We start from the raw sequence: 17,974 nt of genomic DNA, 5'->3' as shown, positions 1-17,974 counted from the left end.
GTTTATACGTGCCGGTAATTCGTTGCACGCCTACTTTTGTCTCATACCAGCAGCCTTATTTTCATGGTATACATAAATCGAAAAAGGATTCGACCAGATCTTGTCTAAACAACAAACATAAAAACAACAACATGATTTCACGTGAATTAGTTATCCTGTTAACTGACACTACACATGCAGAATGAAAAGATGTGAAGCAGTGCTTTCAATAGTCAAACTGATGTGAAGCAGTGCTTTCAGCCTGAAAGCAGTGAAGATCTTTCAGAATTGATTCGTTTCTTTTTAAGACAGCCAATCAGAGTCGGAGAGTTACAAGTGTAGGGGTAGTGAAAGTGGACAAAATGCAAATATATGTGGGGTAGGAAACAATGCGAGTGGTGGGGGTAGAGATAAGTTAGAAGTGGCGTGTGTGGCTACAATTTGTGCTTGTGGAGGCAGAATGCAAATGAGGAGAGAGAGACAACACACTGACTGATAACAGAAGCCGTTCCTCCTTCTCTTCTTCTTCCCACTCTTTTCCCTTATACTCTTTTACCCTCTCACCTCTCCTCACACTCACTACTTCTTTCTGCTACTACTGTTCTCGATCTGAAGGATTGCAGTTAGTTACTGAATCAAATTCTATGCTGATAAGCAGAAATACACATCTGGCAAAACTTTATGACTGGGTCTTAAAATAAGAGAGTATTCGACCAGTCAGAGAACATCGGCCAGTCAGGTATTTTAGACAGCAATTTCAATCTCTCAAAAGCAGCCGATATTTTTCTGCTATTTGGTGGAATGTTGCAGCTTCCACTTTTCACAAGTTTTCATTCTCTATTTCGCCCCTGTTAAATTAGTCCACCCATTATCACTTCTACTCTTTGATTCTCTCATTCAGTTAACCAGTTCTATTCACCCCTCCAGTACAATATATTAGTGTATATTTGATGCTTTCTATTTGACACAGCTGCTTTACTTGAAAACTTCCGTTACGAAAAAGGTCCGTCAGAACGCTCAATAGATCCGCGAATAATTCAATTGGTTTCAATCAGAATTGTAAACTTAGAAAGGTTTTACAACACACTCAATAGCGTCATAAAATTTCCTTAAAAAAGCTTTTTTTTTCGTTTAACACAATACATATTTAGTGCGCTTAGTTGAAAAGATCAAGTACAACACCGCCATTAATTTTATCCTTTAATTTTTGGATGCTATAACGTCTATCATTTAAAAAGTCTAAAACAAAAATATTCTCTGAATTATAAATCTTTATCTTTGCCGACTATATTACATGTTGAAGCTGTCTTAGCATCATTTACTGTTATTTAATGTTTTAAAGAGTCATCGAAGAGCGCAGCGATTGTAATATCTGTTCCAATTTAATTCTTTCATAATGTATTCCTCTTCATCGCCAGCATTCCGCTCATTTGCAAACTCACTGGGTCAACAGGGCTCATTTGCTGCTTATGACCCACTACGAAGGTGAGCACCAACTACAAAAAATGTAAATGTCTAATGAACTGTCTAGAAATGACAATAGAAGTTCAAACGAACAGTCACTGCAAAACGGTAAGTAGCAATAACTTAAAATACACAGCAAGAGTGTTCCATCAGACTAAAAAAGACTTGTTCAGAGCAATTGTAGTCAATTTGCAAAGGAGCATTAACTTAACAGTCACAATAATCATTTAAAAAGACCATAATTATTGAGATCCAATAACAAGGTAGGTACCATTTAATCTGATATGCTTATGATACAAAATTTAAAAAAACGCAAAAATCTACGCCCATCTAACCCCATGAATTCTAGCAAAAAACTGCTTCGACCTTCTCAATGGAAAGATGATTGACAATGCTGTTGTCAGTTTTAACACTTTTTTTATCAACGTGCTGAATAACGGTGGGATAGCCGCTAATCGGCAGTCAAGTTGTGTGAACGATTGGAAGGAAAGAACCAGACATTATAGAATATAAATTGCGTCTGTTTCATTTCCTATCATTTGATGTAAGTTTAGATTGAAGTCTAAGTCACACTTGAGAAAAAAAAAACAAAAATATGTCAATGAAATCTATTTTAAAAAAACATTCAAAACTTTTAAAACCGTCGTGGGCAATACCCCCTTTGACAGTTTGTAATCTTTGAATGGGTTACATGACAATTTACCCAATTCCATTTTACCCAATGCCATTTTACCCTATTCCATTTTACCCAACCTGCCATTTTACCCAATGCCATTTTACCCAATACCAACTTACCCAATGCTCTTTGATCTTTTCGTTCAATTATCCGATTACAAATTAGCAGTCGCTATTAGAAGGCTGATTTAAAACATTTGTGGACAATATAATCTCATGTTCGGTTGTGATAGTTTCATATCAAGTCCCACGGGCCATTTATTTCATAGTCGGCTAAATAGTCGTTCTGGTTAATTTAGCAATGGGGTAAATTGGGTAAGTTGGCATTGGGTAAATTGGCATTGGGTAAAATGGCAGGTTGGGTAAAATGGCATTGGGTATAATGGCATTGGGTAAAATGGAATTGGGTAAACTGTCCTGACACCCTTTGAATGAAAGCAGTCTAAAAGCGACAACTTGCAAAAGTTAATTTGGCGCCCCACTGAGTTTTGTATTTTTTCTAAGCTCTAAATGGGTATCCGCAAAGAAAGAGAGATAAAAACAAATTCAATGAGAAAAGATATTGGAGAACGCTGCGTCCAGTAATTAGGAAGTTACCACTTTTAATTCTCACTAAAAAATAGTCCCTAATCGCAGACGGAACAAAATACGTACGACAGAGCATTAAAGATTTCATTTCTGTTCTTCAGTCTGCTGGTAAGAGTCAAGAACACTCTTCGCTACTGGAAAATAAACTGATTTTAATCGATAAAGCCCTCAAGGAGGCAACATAGAGAATTTGAATCAATGCAAATATGCAGGAATTCTCACTTCTATGCATTAAATGATTGATGAGCAATGCAATTTCAATACTAGATAGGTAGCAACCTGAGACTGAACGTCATTTAAAAGTCAAAGATGTGAAAAAATAAAATCTAAGAAAAATGCAAATAAAAAAATCGAGTTTTCTTGAAATAAAATTTATATTGGTCAATGCATTATGTTTACAAACATCTAATATTTATTTGAGAATAATAGATATAACGATAATTCGGACAAACAGCAAAATGTCTGTAATGTAGTCAATTGGGAGTCTGCTAACTCTTTCGAAATGTATACTACTCAAAAAGCTCTCTTTCGCATCTGAAGAACTGATTTGACAAAAGTAGTATAACGTGAGCAAGAGTGGGGGGGGGGGGGGGGTAAAAAGACGTACCTATGTATAAAGATTAAGTATAGCCCATATTCCCTCAAATCCCAAAGACGTACCTCACAGCATGATACCCAAGGTGTTCAAGCGAGGGGGATTAGCAAGTTAATCCCTTAATATTAAATTAGTAAATAATTCACTCATTCCCATATTGCACTTTATTAATGTAAATTTCCAAAGACGTACCTCACAGCATGACACCCAAGCTGTTCACACGAAGGGGATTAGCAAGACAGTGCCTTAACAACAAATTAGTAAGGCCATTGACCCCCTACCATATTGCACTTTAATAATGTAAACTTTCAAAAGTGTACCTCACAGCATGACACCCAAACTGTTCACACTAAAGGGATTAGCAAGACAGTGCCTTAACAACAAATCAGTAAGGTCATTGACCCCCTACCATATTACACTTTACTAATGTCAATTTCAAAAGACGTACCTCACAGCTTGATACCCAAGCTTTTCACACGAAAGTGATTAGCAGGATAATGTTTTAATAATAAATTAGGTAGGATGACTCATTTACAGTTACGTACGTTAGACGTGATTTTCAAAAATGTACCTCACAGTATGATACCCAAGCTCTTCACACTAAAGGGATTGGCAGGATAGTGTCTTAACAACAAACTAATAAAGTCATTTACCCACCCATTCCCATATTAACAAAAAAGTACAATTTTTTATTTTTGATTTTTACAGATTTTTTTACAATTTTTTAAATCAATTTTTTGTTTAAAATAGTGTTTCACTGTGTCGTTTTAAACTGAAGTTCCAATTTTCCGATTTCAGAAAAGATTGTTTTATTGTTTTGAAAATGTCTTTCTTATTTTTTTTAGCCAATCACATAATCTGTCAGATCTGATTTTGGAATGTTGATGCTGAAAAACATTTACGATTCATTTTGTCTTTTGTCTTGGTTGAACATAAGTAGCCTAAAAAAATGCAAAATACTCCAATTCTTCCTTTACTTCCTTCAACATCTTTTCTTTCTACTTTTCATTCAGATTTAGATTACGCTCCTATCACGGAAGCATCAATATTTAAAACGGTAGTAACCGATAACAATTTGGAATTATCTTTTGAGGTGGGTTGCACTAGAGTAACAATAAAATCTCAGACAACTAGCTTGACACTTCCGAAGGATTTGTGGAGAACTTTAGAGGCAGCTAGACATCATAACCTCCACCTAGCCGAAGAAAAAGTCAACAATTCATTGCTTTCTCTCCAAACTTATTTTCAAACCATTGAAAGAATTCGAAAAGAACAAGGGTTTCACCCGTTGAAAGACAGCAAAGGAATTATGTTCCCGTACTCTCGTGACATAAATCACTACGGTGTTTGGTGGGTAGAAGACATGTTCTCCAAGCATGCTGACTCATTTTCTAAAAACCAGAAGCCTTCAATCTGCCCGATTTCAAAGACCTTATTCTTCCTCCGATCCAGGAAACTGACAATGAAGAGACTCAATCATCTCATCAAAATATTCCTTTCTCGAACTATAGGTGTTCTCCAATAGAATAGTGAGATAACTCGCTTTTGTTCGATGCTAAATTCACCCTCACGTGACTAAATATAGAAAACTCATCTTTGGCATCACGTGATGTTACTAAAAATAGAAGTGACATAATTATTCCGTCATGATGCACGCTCTATTTTCATTGGTTACGAATTATTTTATAACATCTCATTGGATACGAAGTTTATTTTTCGCTACTGTTCTCGTTCTTACTTAAATTTCATTGGTTCAATATATCAAGCCCTTTCTTGAAGACAATTCATTCGTTTCTTTCCACTCTCAATATTCAGTTACCCTTGTATACCCAACTTTTCTACTTTAAAAACTCATTTTTACTTACTGATGGATCAAAGCTCAGTCTCACCTAATTCCAAAAAACAATTCTCCTTTCCAATCCGCAAACAAAATTACAAGGGAAAACCAGTTGTTCCCTCTGCACAGTTTGATTACCACAATGAGAGCATGTTTTCTCTATTCAAAGACATGAACGATAAAAAAGACAACACCGACTCAAAACCAAATGAGGAGCACGATGGAAGAAACAACTGTTGGTCCTTTCAGGAATACGGTAACCGGAAGTTTCAAATCAGCATCCCAGAGGAAACAATCAACACAAACTCTAACTGGACTCACTTGAAAGTATTTCGCGAAAATGTGGAAACTGAATATATTCTGCATCAATTCCTGATGCTATCGACCAGAGAATTGAAGCTTGTTATTGAAAAGATACCTGAGATGATAAAAGAAGTACTACTGTTCGAACCCACTGTAGGTACTGCGAAGCTGGTGATTGACGAAACTGTGTTCCAACCAACTGATGTTGAGGAAAAAGCAAAAATTGATGTGTTCTGGGAGTTGAGTGAGACTGCTCGACGGAAGGTGTGTGTGACTAGAATATTTTTCCAAGATGACTGAAAAGGACAGTTTTAGAAGGAAATGCTTTCTTTCGGTCAGAATTGGCGAGATGGAGAAACTACACAGAATGAGCGATGAAATTATTTCAATGCTGAACAAAGTCAAAAACCAAAAATGATCGCAAAGTGCATAAATGTAATTGAAATTTTTTATATTGTATGTTGTGATGTTTGTCTTTAATCACTTTTTAAAATTTAATGTTCCAGTACAGTTGCTTGATATGAACATTGAGGAAATTGTAGCGTTGGAGAAAGAAATCAGTAAGCTTTTTGTTGGAAATACAAAACGCAAAAATTATTTTTTGGCTGTCTGTCGAAGCTTGGACAAAAGTGTAGATCTTGATAAAATCAACAGAGAAACTCCGTTTGGGGGACTAATAGGAGTTGGTGACTCAAAGTTAGAAAAACTTCAACTGGTCAAAAGTTTTTCGATTACATGCTACATTTCATGATGCAGCAGGATACCTGAAAACAAATCTAAATATCGGCCCTGGATATTGTTACGTTGTTCCATTTTTTAATTCTATATTGAATTTTTGTTTCTTGGGACATATGGCAGGTCTTGCATATTGTTGTTTTTTGAAAATGTCACCACGATTCCAATTTATCAAAGTGTGAATCATTATTTCCTAAAGACGAACAAAAATCAGTTGCTCTCTAATGACAGATCATCTCAATCACGCATCTGACTTTATTTTTGATAATAACAATCAAGAAAGACCTCCTTGGAAAATCTGTGGTCGCACTTGCTCTCGAACAGCTTTTTTGTCAATATTTCAGTGCTTAGTTGTATTAGTACTGCTTCTGTTTTCAATTATTAATCTTATTTTTGCTAGAACTTGTGACGAACGAACAGTTTGGATTGCTATTCTTTCAAGTGCCGTTGGTTATATACTTCCTAATCCCAGAACATAAAATGAACAAAATCATTTCAACAAACGAACGAATTTTGATGTATCTTGTTGGTCCTTCCGGATCTGGAAAAACTGTTTTTATCAGTGATATGCTACGAATGAAAACTTTTCAACCATCATTTGATCGAATTTTATACTTTTATAAGCACTTTCAGTCAATTTACAACACAATGATTCAATCAATTGCAGATATAGAATTCATTCAGGGAGTTGACTTTGATTTAATCGATACCTTACCCGCTGACGGTACTAAATATTTACTTATATTCGATGATTCATTAGACATTCTTTCCAAGTCGGAAAAATTCAACGGAATTGCGACAGCCGGTAGACATCGAAACCTAAATTGTGTATATATCAAGCATAATCTCTTCCAAAAAAACAAAACTGGACGTGATGCCGAGTTGCAGACTACTCACATTGTTTTGTTCAAATCACCGAGAGATGTGCAGCAGATTGATATCTTGGGGAGACAGCTAGGTCTCGGAAGACAACTAAAACAGTGGTATGATGATGCAACACAAGAACCATATGGTCATCTTATGATTGATTTGAGACCATCTACACCTGATTTGTTGAGATACTGTTCAAATGTAACATCATTTCCCTCAGAATTCTTTGTACCGAACAGTCGTGCTCGTATTACTGATATAAATGATAAACGCACAGAACTATTATACTCTGCAGCTCTTTCGCAATCTCAGCAAGAAATTTCAACCAGCTTTCCTTCTAAATTGTCCTAAAGAGTTCATCAGATTTCTCTGTGAGTGTATTGTAAACTTGATTGAAGGAAACCTCACAGGAGTAAGAAAAAATCAGTTTGTTCGCTTCCAAAAACAACTTAGAAAGCTCACGTCAAAATCAACAACCCTCAATTCCAGAAGACTTATATTGGGCTCGAAAGCTGGAATAACAATATTAAATTACATATATCAGCCTTGTATGAACAAATTTTCAAATTTTTTCAATGAGTGAGGTCAAAAAGTTTGTTCTTGTTCCAAAAGAACTGTGATAGACCAGAAAAAAGAAATTACCGGAACCCTCCTGCGAGATCTATAAAAAGGAAGAAACTGTTTTTCCAGTTATCAAAAAAGCGAAAGAAGAAATTAGTTCCGAAAAAACCGAGCGTCCACCTAAAGAACTTAAGACAGATCTGGAATTTCACTATAAGAACAGTCCCGAGACATTGAAAACTTTGAAAGAAATTTACGAAAACAAACGGTTGAAAGTTTTGCTTTCCAATACAATTATTGTTGACAACGTTGACACTGGAGTTGAAATAAAAACATTCCTTCATTCAATCAAATTGAAAAACGCTCCAGTTGATCCAAACTATTTCCTAATTCTTAAAGTTCTAAATCTGAGACCATATCTGGTTAAAAACAACATTTTGAGGACACAGTATGGTTCAGACTGGTTCAATTACAGTTTCAGATAGAATCAAATTGCAGAAGTTGTATAAAGGGAAGGGACCAACAGCTTTCGGTTCTATCAACAACCTAACAAAATCAAGTGGAATAAGTCGCGAGAAAGTTACAGAATTTTTACAATCAAAAGACTCTTATACGAAGTACAAAGGGATCAGAAGAAAATTTCCCCGGCTAAATGCGCATGCTCGCTAAATTGATGAGATTTGGTGTTTAGATCTTGCACAAATGGATAAACTATCACAATGGAACCGAGGTATCAACTTTTTACTCGTTACTGTCGATGTTTTTTCTCGATTCTTGCGAGTAGAAGCATTACGAAGCAAAGGAGCAGAGGGTGTGAAAGCAGCTTTTATCAAAATGTGTTCGAAAAAGAACGCACTCAATTTCCCGAAAAAATTATGGCTAGATCAAGGAAAAGAGTTTTTCGGAGATATGGCCAATTTCTGCGAGGATGTGCGAGTCAAATATTATCACACTTATAGTGAAACAAAAGTAGCTTTTGGCGAGAGAGCTATACGAACCCTGAAAAACTTAATTTACCGCTACCTGGAGGAAAACGACACATTATCTTACATCAAAGACCTGCAAATGTTTGTTGACATCATCAACTCTAGAATAAATCGAAGTATTGGTTTGGCACCCAAAAACGTAGTAAATGCTGACTTTTTGACTGTCATGTACAAGCGGATGAAACTACAAAAAACAAGAAGCCTAATTTTAAAGTAGGTGATAAAGTTCGGTTGGTATTAGTAGGGCACAATTTTCAAAAAGGATATAAGCCTCACACATGAAATTTTCCTAATTCGAAAAATAAACACTTTGGCTCCTTTCCCGACTTACTTTGTTGTTGATCAGAAAGGAGAAAACATTGATGGAATCTTTTACGAGCAAGAATTGTCAAAAGTTAAATAATCATTTTTCAATTAGTCGCGCTAGAAAATGGACGGTTACAATCTGCCTTATTTTAAAGGAGTTCCTCGTCAGAGAGGGCGTGGCTTTGGAGCCTTGGCTAGAACAGTCGCTAGAACAACTCTCCCAATTCTCAAGAAATACGTTTTACCTGCAGCAAAAAAAATTGGACGAGATGTAATCGAATCAGCCATTCCCGAAATTGGAGGTGTTTTATCAGGACAGACTTCAATTAAAAGAGCAGTAAAGAAGACTGCGAAATCAACAATACGAAAACAAGTTGGTGGTGGTATGAAAAAGAGGAAAAACACGAGACAAAGTATCGTTCGGCAAAAAATTCGGAAAGACTTTCTGAAGAACCTTGACTAATCATTTTCCCAAACAAACGTCACAGAGTACAGTCAAACATCATGAATTCGTTTTATCTTGAATTAGTATCCAACGCTTCCTCTCAAGTTTATCCTCAAAATACAATGGCTTCATTCACTAATTTTCTTCCCGACAAAATTGAACTGGATGGATCTTGGGAAGTAGCTTTAGTCGAAGTATCATATCCCGGTATATGTTATAACGTTGAAGGAGGATTGATGACCTTTCACTATGATGAGAAATTTAAGCATGTCTTTGCCATTCCACCAGCAGTTTTTAACTCTATGGATGAATTTGTGAAGAGTCTTAATGATATTCCCAAAAAAGCACGACATCTCAAAAACTTAGATCCTCAATTTTCCTTCAACATCGACAAAAAAAGTCGAAGACTAACTTTTTGCAATAGAGAATCTCAAAATGTATCACTCAGCAAAAGTTTGGCTGCTAACTTGGGCGTTGAAGCTGCCAAACCTGTTATGCCTTATTCGAAAAGATCATACAACACCAAGTCCTGGGCAACGGCAGATCTCCCTTTTGATATTACTGGAACACATACAGTTTTACTCTACTTGGATATAGTTGAACCCAATTCAGTCGGTGATGTGAAATGTCCTCTTCTACGCTCCTTTCCATTCAAACACCGAGAGTTCCATAATGATGAGATTAAGAGATCGCAAGTTCTGAGTTATCGCAGTTTCGAACACTTGAGATTCCATAAAGTAACCAAATCGAACTTCCACAGTATCCATGTAGAATTAAGAAACGCTACTGGACACCTTGTTCCCTTCTTCCCTATTGGTCAAGTTCAACTTACTTTATTATTCCAGAAAAAATCTTGATCATTTCCTCAATTATCATTATGAAAAACGGTCGGCTAAAATGAATTCCTTGTCTCACTCTATGCACGACTTTTTCGGGAAAGTTCCATTTTTAGACCCAATTCTTTGGTCCAATGAACAACAAATATTTCCAATAAATTCCTTAAACGAGTCAACAATCGAATTTCAATTGGAAACAGATCGTAATATTTTCACTGACTTGCGATCTACTCGATTATTCATCAGAGGAAGAGTTATTAAAGGCGATCGAACACGTTTGGATAATGCCGAAGAAACATTATTGGTAAACAATGCTCTTCATTCTCTTTTCTCTAATTGTGAAGTCTATCTAAACAATGAACAAGTTCACAGCGCCAATTCTCTTTATGCTCATCAAGCTTTTGTTTCTGCTGAGTTTTCAGGTACAAAAGGAACGAAGGAAAGCTTGTCTCAATGTCAAGGATATCGATACGAGATTGAGCCAAACGATTTTACAAAAAGAGCATTTACATATACTGTTTTTCAAAAAGATAAAGATGAGTTTACTTTTTACGGTCCGTTGGCAGTAGGTCTATTTGCTTGTGAAACTTTACTTCTCCCAAATGTCAACCTCAGACTGAAATTGATCCGGTCTTCTCCAGCGTTCTATATGATCGATACTGGTGGGCTGAACTCTGAGGCTATAATTTTGGAAGCTTGCCTTTTTACTAGACAGGTAGCAATCTTAGATAACTGGATGAGAAGTTTCAAAAGCAGACTGCTTCGAGAACCTGCCATATTTTACTATAATGAAGAACTTCCAAAGACGTTTATTATTCCCGCAGGACAGAACCAGTTTATACAAGAAAATATATTTTCAAACAAACCAATTCTAATGATTGATATTGCTATGAATCTGAATAATGAGTTCAGTGGAACATACAACACGAATCCGTTCCATTTTCGTAAATTTGGTCTTCGGCAAGTTAAAATTGTGCGTGGGAATCAAACTATAGTCAACTTGAAAACAGAAAATCACGTGAGAGCTTATGCTGAAACAATGAAAGCACTCAAGTTTGATGATGACGGTCCTAACATTCAATACAAGGATTTTGAAAACCATTTTCATTTATTTTTCGGTCTTACTTCAACACAGGAGGCCAATGTCGAAATGCATTTTCCTGATGTAGTTGGAGCAGGAATTCGTTTAGAGCTCTACTTTGCTAACAATTTGACCAATACTGTAGAATTATTCGTTAGTGGTGAACGTATAAGTTCAATTGCAATTGATAAGGAGGGATCAGTCACCAAAAATGGATAATCAACAACTATTACATGTTGTCAACAGGTTCCCACACCTAAAGTTCAAATACCTCGGTTGCTTCCCTGCAGATCTTCGACCAAGATATTCACCTACAAACACGTTTTGTATAATTTACATAGATCCATCTACTCAACCGGGCTCCCACTGGATTTTGCTTGCGAATAGGAATGGAAAATTGTTCTACGGAGATTCTATGGGAGAAATGTTGCAAAATTATGGTATCAAGACTAAATTAAACTTTGGTTCATTAGTACAGGAGAAACTCCAAGATTCAGAACTGTGTGGTTTATATGCTATTTATTTTGCACATGTTATATTTTCTAAAGTTTCGTCTAAATATTTAAATGATTTTCATATATTGAAGTTCTTTGCTGATGTTTTGTAAGTTTTGAAAACCAAAATCTTTAAATGTTTAAACAATAATTCGTAAAATGATGCAAATGGTTTTCAAAACTTTAAAAGTTTGTAAATTTTGTATTTAATTGATTGTATGTGTATTTGTTTCTAATTCATTTATTTCAAAAAAAACGGCTTTTGTTAAAAAGAGATATTGGTAGGAAAACTGTGAATTAAAACCAGAGGCGATATAAATATAAGACTAAAGAAAACGAGTTATAAATCTAAAGGAGTAGTGTGAATACCATCTTCACAGACTTTACGCTTGGGATAAAAATATGACAGTCCCACTTTCTTTAGTTCATAGGTACAAACTTTCTTGTTGTCAACAACTCTGAAGCCACGATTTGTTGAATAAACTCGCTCCTCATCGAACAGAACTTTTCTATACTTGTTTAGGGGCTCCTCAATGTTGTTCTTGTTGAGTCCTTTACTTGATAGTTTAACTGTGTCTGTTTCCTCATCGTAACAGCAGTACGTCTTTGAACACAGAGCAATCATTTCAGAGCATCTAAATTCTTCCTTAAAAAGTCCAGGAGTTCTCTTGTCAAAGGCAGCATGTTTTTTGCAACATTCTCGTGGGAAGAAATTGCTGCTGGAGTTTGCTGCAAAGTTATCATTGCAGTCGCTCTGTCTCATCCAGTACCACACTGATCGCATTTCCGGTCGAATGATTTCATCAATTTTTTCCTCACTAAGGGCCATGTCGGTATCCATTTCAATGAGTTCATACTTGTTCTTATCACAGAAAGGGGAGAAGAAGTTGTATTTAAGTTGTAACATGGTGAGTTTGGCGTACTGGAGGATGAAGAATCCTACAATTATTGGTTCCTTATGCTCGATGCGTGTCTTGCTCATTTCTACCTCATATATCTGCTCTGGTAGCTCATTCATAGACTTCAAAAACCTATTGTTGATAAATTTGTCCACCTGTGATCCTTTCACGTACTTGGTATTCGTATATCGACTACGGTCCATGATCTGATACCCATACGAACTGTTTCCAATCAGCTTCATTGTCTCCGCAACGACTCTTGACTCCCTATTCTGGTCTCCTTCGCGGCGGGCATCGACAACATTCTGAACAAATGTCTCAAAGCAGCGTCGGGGAGTGTATTGAAGAAACCAAAAGACGTCTTTCAGGATCACACCTTTTTCTAGATAAAATAACAAAAGTGGTGTAATAACTGGTCCTCGTTCAAGCTTGAAACTGGAAATGAGCATTTTTCTGGGTCTGGATAGTAATTTGTTGCGTTCTGCAAACTCTTTCATATGGTCCCCAATATCATCTCGTCCCACTTCACAATTCTTGAAAATTGGAGGAAAGTCTTCAAAGTAAGGATACATTTCCTCTGGGACTTCAAGACTACAATCGACGACACCAAACAGTTCTCCACGTTTAATTTTCTCAATGAGCGAGTGCTTGTTCATCGCTGGTTGGAAGGGATAATTTGACTTGAGAAAGTCTTTAACCCCATTTGTGTTTTTGCTCCTCCACTTCTTCCATTGACACTCCCAGATCTCTTCAACATTCAACCCCAATCCCTTCAGGTACTCTCTTCTATCATTGTCACGTTCTCTCCGCTTCAATCCGCTTTCAATGTCCTCGAAGAGAAGCGGTTTTTCCTCTTGACACGGACAAAAATGAAAGAAGCAACCCATCGCTTCAAAAACCGTGTTGCAATGGTTACAAAACCCATCAACTAAATAAGGACCGAGCTTCTTTTGTTTCTTGTGTGAACTGGGTTTGTATTTTACAATTGGGGTGAACCTGTTTGAAGTAGTCCATGACCTGCTGTTCAAAGTAGCTTCTCCAGTTCCTGTTCGGATGAAATTTTTCAGTCCCTTCATTGTACTCCCACTTTGTATAGGGTCCTGTTTGCATCTCTTTTTTCATGGAAAAAGGGTACAACTGACTGGCATCTATTCCGACGATGGACTTGCAAAAGTTTTCTGACTCGAATTTTTGTTTCACCAACTTTTGCATACCTTGTAAAGATAATTGAGGGTCCCCCTGTTAGCCACTTTCGAATGTAATTATCATATTCTTTATCCTTCTCACAAAACGGAAAAAAAAGCTGCATCTGTTGACTAATGAAGGAACCTGTTTGCCAAGTTGGGAAGTGTAGCCCAACTTCAACATGTCTACTTGTCTTGAGTGGTAAAAACTGATCATTTTCTTCATAGCCTCAAGTGTAGGTTCGACATCTTTGTTATTGTACCACATGAGGAAGTCACGAAACGTCTGCATACCTCTTCTTTCCCATAAATTTTGGAGCTCCGAGTTATTTTCTTCGGCATTTTGTGGAACTTTCTTGGGTCTCAACTTCTTCAAAATTTCATCCTGCTCCATTCCACCGTTTTTCAATTCCACAAACTTATCGTAATCGACTGAAAGAACGTTGTGATTCTTCAACTTGCTCCAAAAGCTGTCAATTGGTGGCAGTTGGGATACATTCAACTTCTCAATACTGTCGAACCATTCATAGGGGAAGAAACCTTTCTCTTCACTCGCTCCATAGGCTTTTAGGAAATTATCCAAAGTTGTCGCTCCTCCCAGGAAGTTTAAAATGTCCAGAAACTGTAGACCAAGAAAATTCATGCCAATATATTTATTCCCCATTCGAATCACTTTAGGAATAACGTTTTTTTTCTATTAAGAGGTGATGCAGAAGATACTCTTTTATTAGGTTTAAATCATACCGAGAGCTGTTGAATCCGAAAACAGGTATGGTACTGTAATAATTTTCAAAATCTTGTCTCAATTTTGATATCACCCTGAGCTCGCTTCTCAGTCTCCTAATTGCAAGATCTTCGTCTTCCTCCACCTCGGGTTCAGCTTCGTTCTCAAATAAGTCTTCCGCTCTGGTGGGTACCTGCTTGTCTTTCACTGGAACCAGTTGTCGAAGAGCCCAATATTTTTCTTCCAATACCAGTACGAAATCATTGAGTTTCTCCCTCATTAGAAGCGTGCTCTTTTCCGCTATTTTACTCAAGCTGGATACAAAATCACGGATTAGTTGAAGCGGATCTTCGTTGCAAATAAAAATTGGTTCGGAGAGCAGATTCGAGGATATTGACACACTAATGGGGACATGTTTTCCTATCCAAGAAGTCAATTCTGTGTTTCTGAGTGCACTGTCGGGGACTGTTATTGACTCGAAATCGAATATGATAAGATTAGAAAACAATCTCAGCTCCTGCGGAAGATTAATTTTTACATCTTCCAAGCGCTCGAAAATAGTTTCCGATAACTGATAGGCCCCTGTTGGATATTTGTTGCGTGTTTTCGGAGCAGTTTTGCAAAAGGTCGCAAAAGGTTTTGCATATGTGGAGAACGTTGAATTGCAGCTGCAGCATGAAAACTTCTTCTTTTGAGTGAGAGATGGAGCATGTTTAGAAGCAATGTGACGCTGCAGTTTCTCGTCGTCTGGAAATGACTGGGAGCACTGTAAACATCTTTTTGCGTGAAGCTTCTGATGTCTGCTCATATTCAATTTCAAAATAAGCTTGTCGCAAGAACTGCAAAGTTCTTTTTTTTGGTCCGAATTCCGAGGCATCTCTGGAAAGAAAATAAACTGTAAGATTAGGAGTGAGAAAGAAGGAGTGAAAAAAATGTTAAAATGAAAGTTGCGATGGAATAAAATATTTTTCAAAAGTTGTAATGATTATTGTTCTCAACTGCACTCAATTCTAGAAATCAGAAAAATGAAAATAAAACGGAAATGAAATGTCCTTTAATAAATATGACGTAATTATGACAACACTATGACCTAATTGTGACGAGCTATGATGTAATTGTGATGTTATGATTAATTGTGACTATAAAATAGTGACTAATTGTCTAATCACGTGAGAATTTTATGATTATTAATGGTTTTTTTAATTCAAAAATTGGGTATATATTCCTACCACAAAAACAGGTTTTAATAAAAGCATACTTACGAGTTTCTTTTTTGGATTTAAAGGTGAAAAGAATAGTTGCAATATCTACTATAGGGGGAAGTTTTGGCTGGCTAAATGATCCAGTTTAAATACAGGAACAAAGGAAGATTTCTATTTAATAAATTTGTTTGCTTACCCGCTTCAACACTGCAAGTGTTCAACTTGAAACTGGCAACAAGGAGAAAGAAACAAAGACTATCTGAAAAAAAAAGATAAATTAAACTAGAATTTGGATCAACTGATTTTTAGAAGTTGTTTGAAATAATGAATAGGAGAGTGGCTTGGGAATAGTAGTGGCTTAATAAACGCAAACTTACCAGTTTTTTTGTGGTCTTGGAATTGAAGTGATGTGTTGCAATATCTAATATTTGCGGATATTTTGGCTGGCTAAAATGGTCCAGTTTAAATACAGAAACAAAGGAAAATTTCTATTAAATGAAATTGTTTGCTTACCCGCTTCAACACTGCAAATGTTCAACTTGAAACTCTTCTTGCTGAAAGGAGAAAGAAACAAAGACTATCTGAAAAAAGAAAAATTAAACTAAAATTTTAACCAACTGATTTCTAGAAGTTGTTTGAAATAATGAATAGGAGTAGTGGCTAATATATGAGCAAGCCAAACTAATTTGTTATAGAGGGATTATCTTGCTAATCCCTTTCGTGTGAACAGCGTGGGTATCATGCTGTGAGGCGCATTTTTGAAAAGTCGTACGTAACTGTAAATGAGTCATCCTACCTAATTTATTATTAAAACATTATTCTGCTATTCCCTTTCGTGTGAAAAGCTTGGGTATCATGCTGTGAGGTACATTTTTGAAAATCACGTCTAACGTACGTAACTGTAAATGAGTCATCCTACCTAATTTATTATTAAAACATTATTCTGCTATTCCCTTTCGTGTGAAAAGCTTGGGTATCATGCTGTGAGGTACATTTTTGAAAATCACGTCTAACGTACGTAACTGTAAATGAGTCATCCTACCTAATTTATTATTAAAACATTATCCTGCTAATCACTTTCGTGTGAAAAGCTTGGGTATCAAGCTGTGAGGTACGTCTTTGGAAATTGACATTAGTAAAGTCTAATATGGTAGGGGGTCAATGACCTTACTGATTTGTTGTTACGGCACTATCTTGCTAATCCCTTTCGTGAGAACAGCGTGGGTATCATACTGTGAGGTACATTTTTGAAAATCACGTCTAACGTACGTAACTGTAAATGAGTCATCCTACCTAATTTATTATTAAAACAATGTCCTGCTAATCACTTTCGTGTGAAAAGCTTGGGTATCAAGCTGTGAGGTACGTCTTTTGAAATTGACATTAGTAAAGTGTAATATGGTAGGGGGTCAATGACCTTACTGATTTGTTGTTAAGGCACTATCTTGCTAATCCCCCTCGTGTGAACAGCTTGGGTGTCATGCTGTGAGGTACGTTTTTTGAAATTTACATTATTAAAGTGTAATATGGTAGGGACAATGACCTTACCAATTTAATATCAAGGGATTATCTTGCTAATCCTTTTCGTGAGAACAGCTTGGGTGTCATGCTGTGAGGTACGTCTTTGGAAATTTACATTAATAAAGTGCAATATGGGAATGAGTGAATGACCTTACTAATTTAATATTAAGGGATTAACTTTCTAATCCCCCTCGCTTGAACACCTTGGGTATCATGCTGTGAGGTACGTCTTTGGGATTTGAGGGAATATGGGCTATACGTAATCTTTATACATAGGTACGTCTTTTTACCCCCCCCCCCCCACTCTTGCTCACGTTATACTACTGACAGAAAATGTACAAAATGTAGCCTTCATCTTTCATCGTGACGATTTGCGGCTTCGACTTTGCTCAAAGAGAAATCTGTTAAAATAATTTTTCAAATAGTTCATTCATCTTTGCTTTGTGACGTCACATCACCAAAATGCAATGACTGAGTACTAATAACGAGTGAACAAAATAGCCTTTTGGTCTTCTGCAGCTTGATAACCCTGGTGCAAAAATGAAACTTCATTCTGTCCAATTAGATTTGAAAACATGTTCTCATCTGCATCAATTGAAGCGTGCAACTGAATCCTGCCGTTTCAATCTGAATCAGAAAAATATTTGGAAGCGTATAATTAATGAGGGGCAGCGCTAAAGTACCATCTT

General features: G+C 36.5%; 1 protein-coding gene and 1 long non-coding RNA gene across 3 annotated transcripts in view; one reads left to right on the top strand and one right to left on the bottom strand.

Annotated features, from left to right (window-relative positions):
* The first annotated feature begins 474 nt into the window (after nt 1–474).
* Nucleotides 475–17,974, top strand: part of LOC142345885 (protein trachealess-like) — a 76,409-nt gene continuing 58,909 nt past the window's right edge. The window contains exon 1 of one of the 2 annotated variants that reach the window (XM_075398321.1): nt 475–718. Coding sequence is in view for 1 of the 2 variants with exons in the window: in XM_075398320.1 (XP_075254435.1) it covers nt 1,376–1,464 (89 nt within the window). In the remaining variant the exon portion in view is untranslated. Of the gene's footprint in view, nt 1,465–17,974 lie in introns of both variants that reach the window. The other variant, XM_075398320.1, reaches the window with a different exon arrangement.
* LOC142345887 (uncharacterized) lies at nt 3,043–17,971 on the bottom strand. Its single transcript, XR_012759359.1, has 2 exons — nt 17,600–17,971; nt 3,043–3,248 (listed from the first exon to the last, which is right to left on the bottom strand). It is a non-coding gene; the product is annotated as an uncharacterized LOC142345887 (long non-coding RNA).

This window comes from Convolutriloba macropyga, chromosome 9, assembly GCF_964194025.1.
Source record: "Convolutriloba macropyga chromosome 9, txConMacr16.3, whole genome shotgun sequence".
Lineage (NCBI taxonomy): Eukaryota > Metazoa > Xenacoelomorpha > Acoela > Convolutidae > Convolutriloba > Convolutriloba macropyga.
Note: the sequence above shows the minus strand (reverse complement) of the source record. Positions and strands in the feature narration are given on the sequence as shown.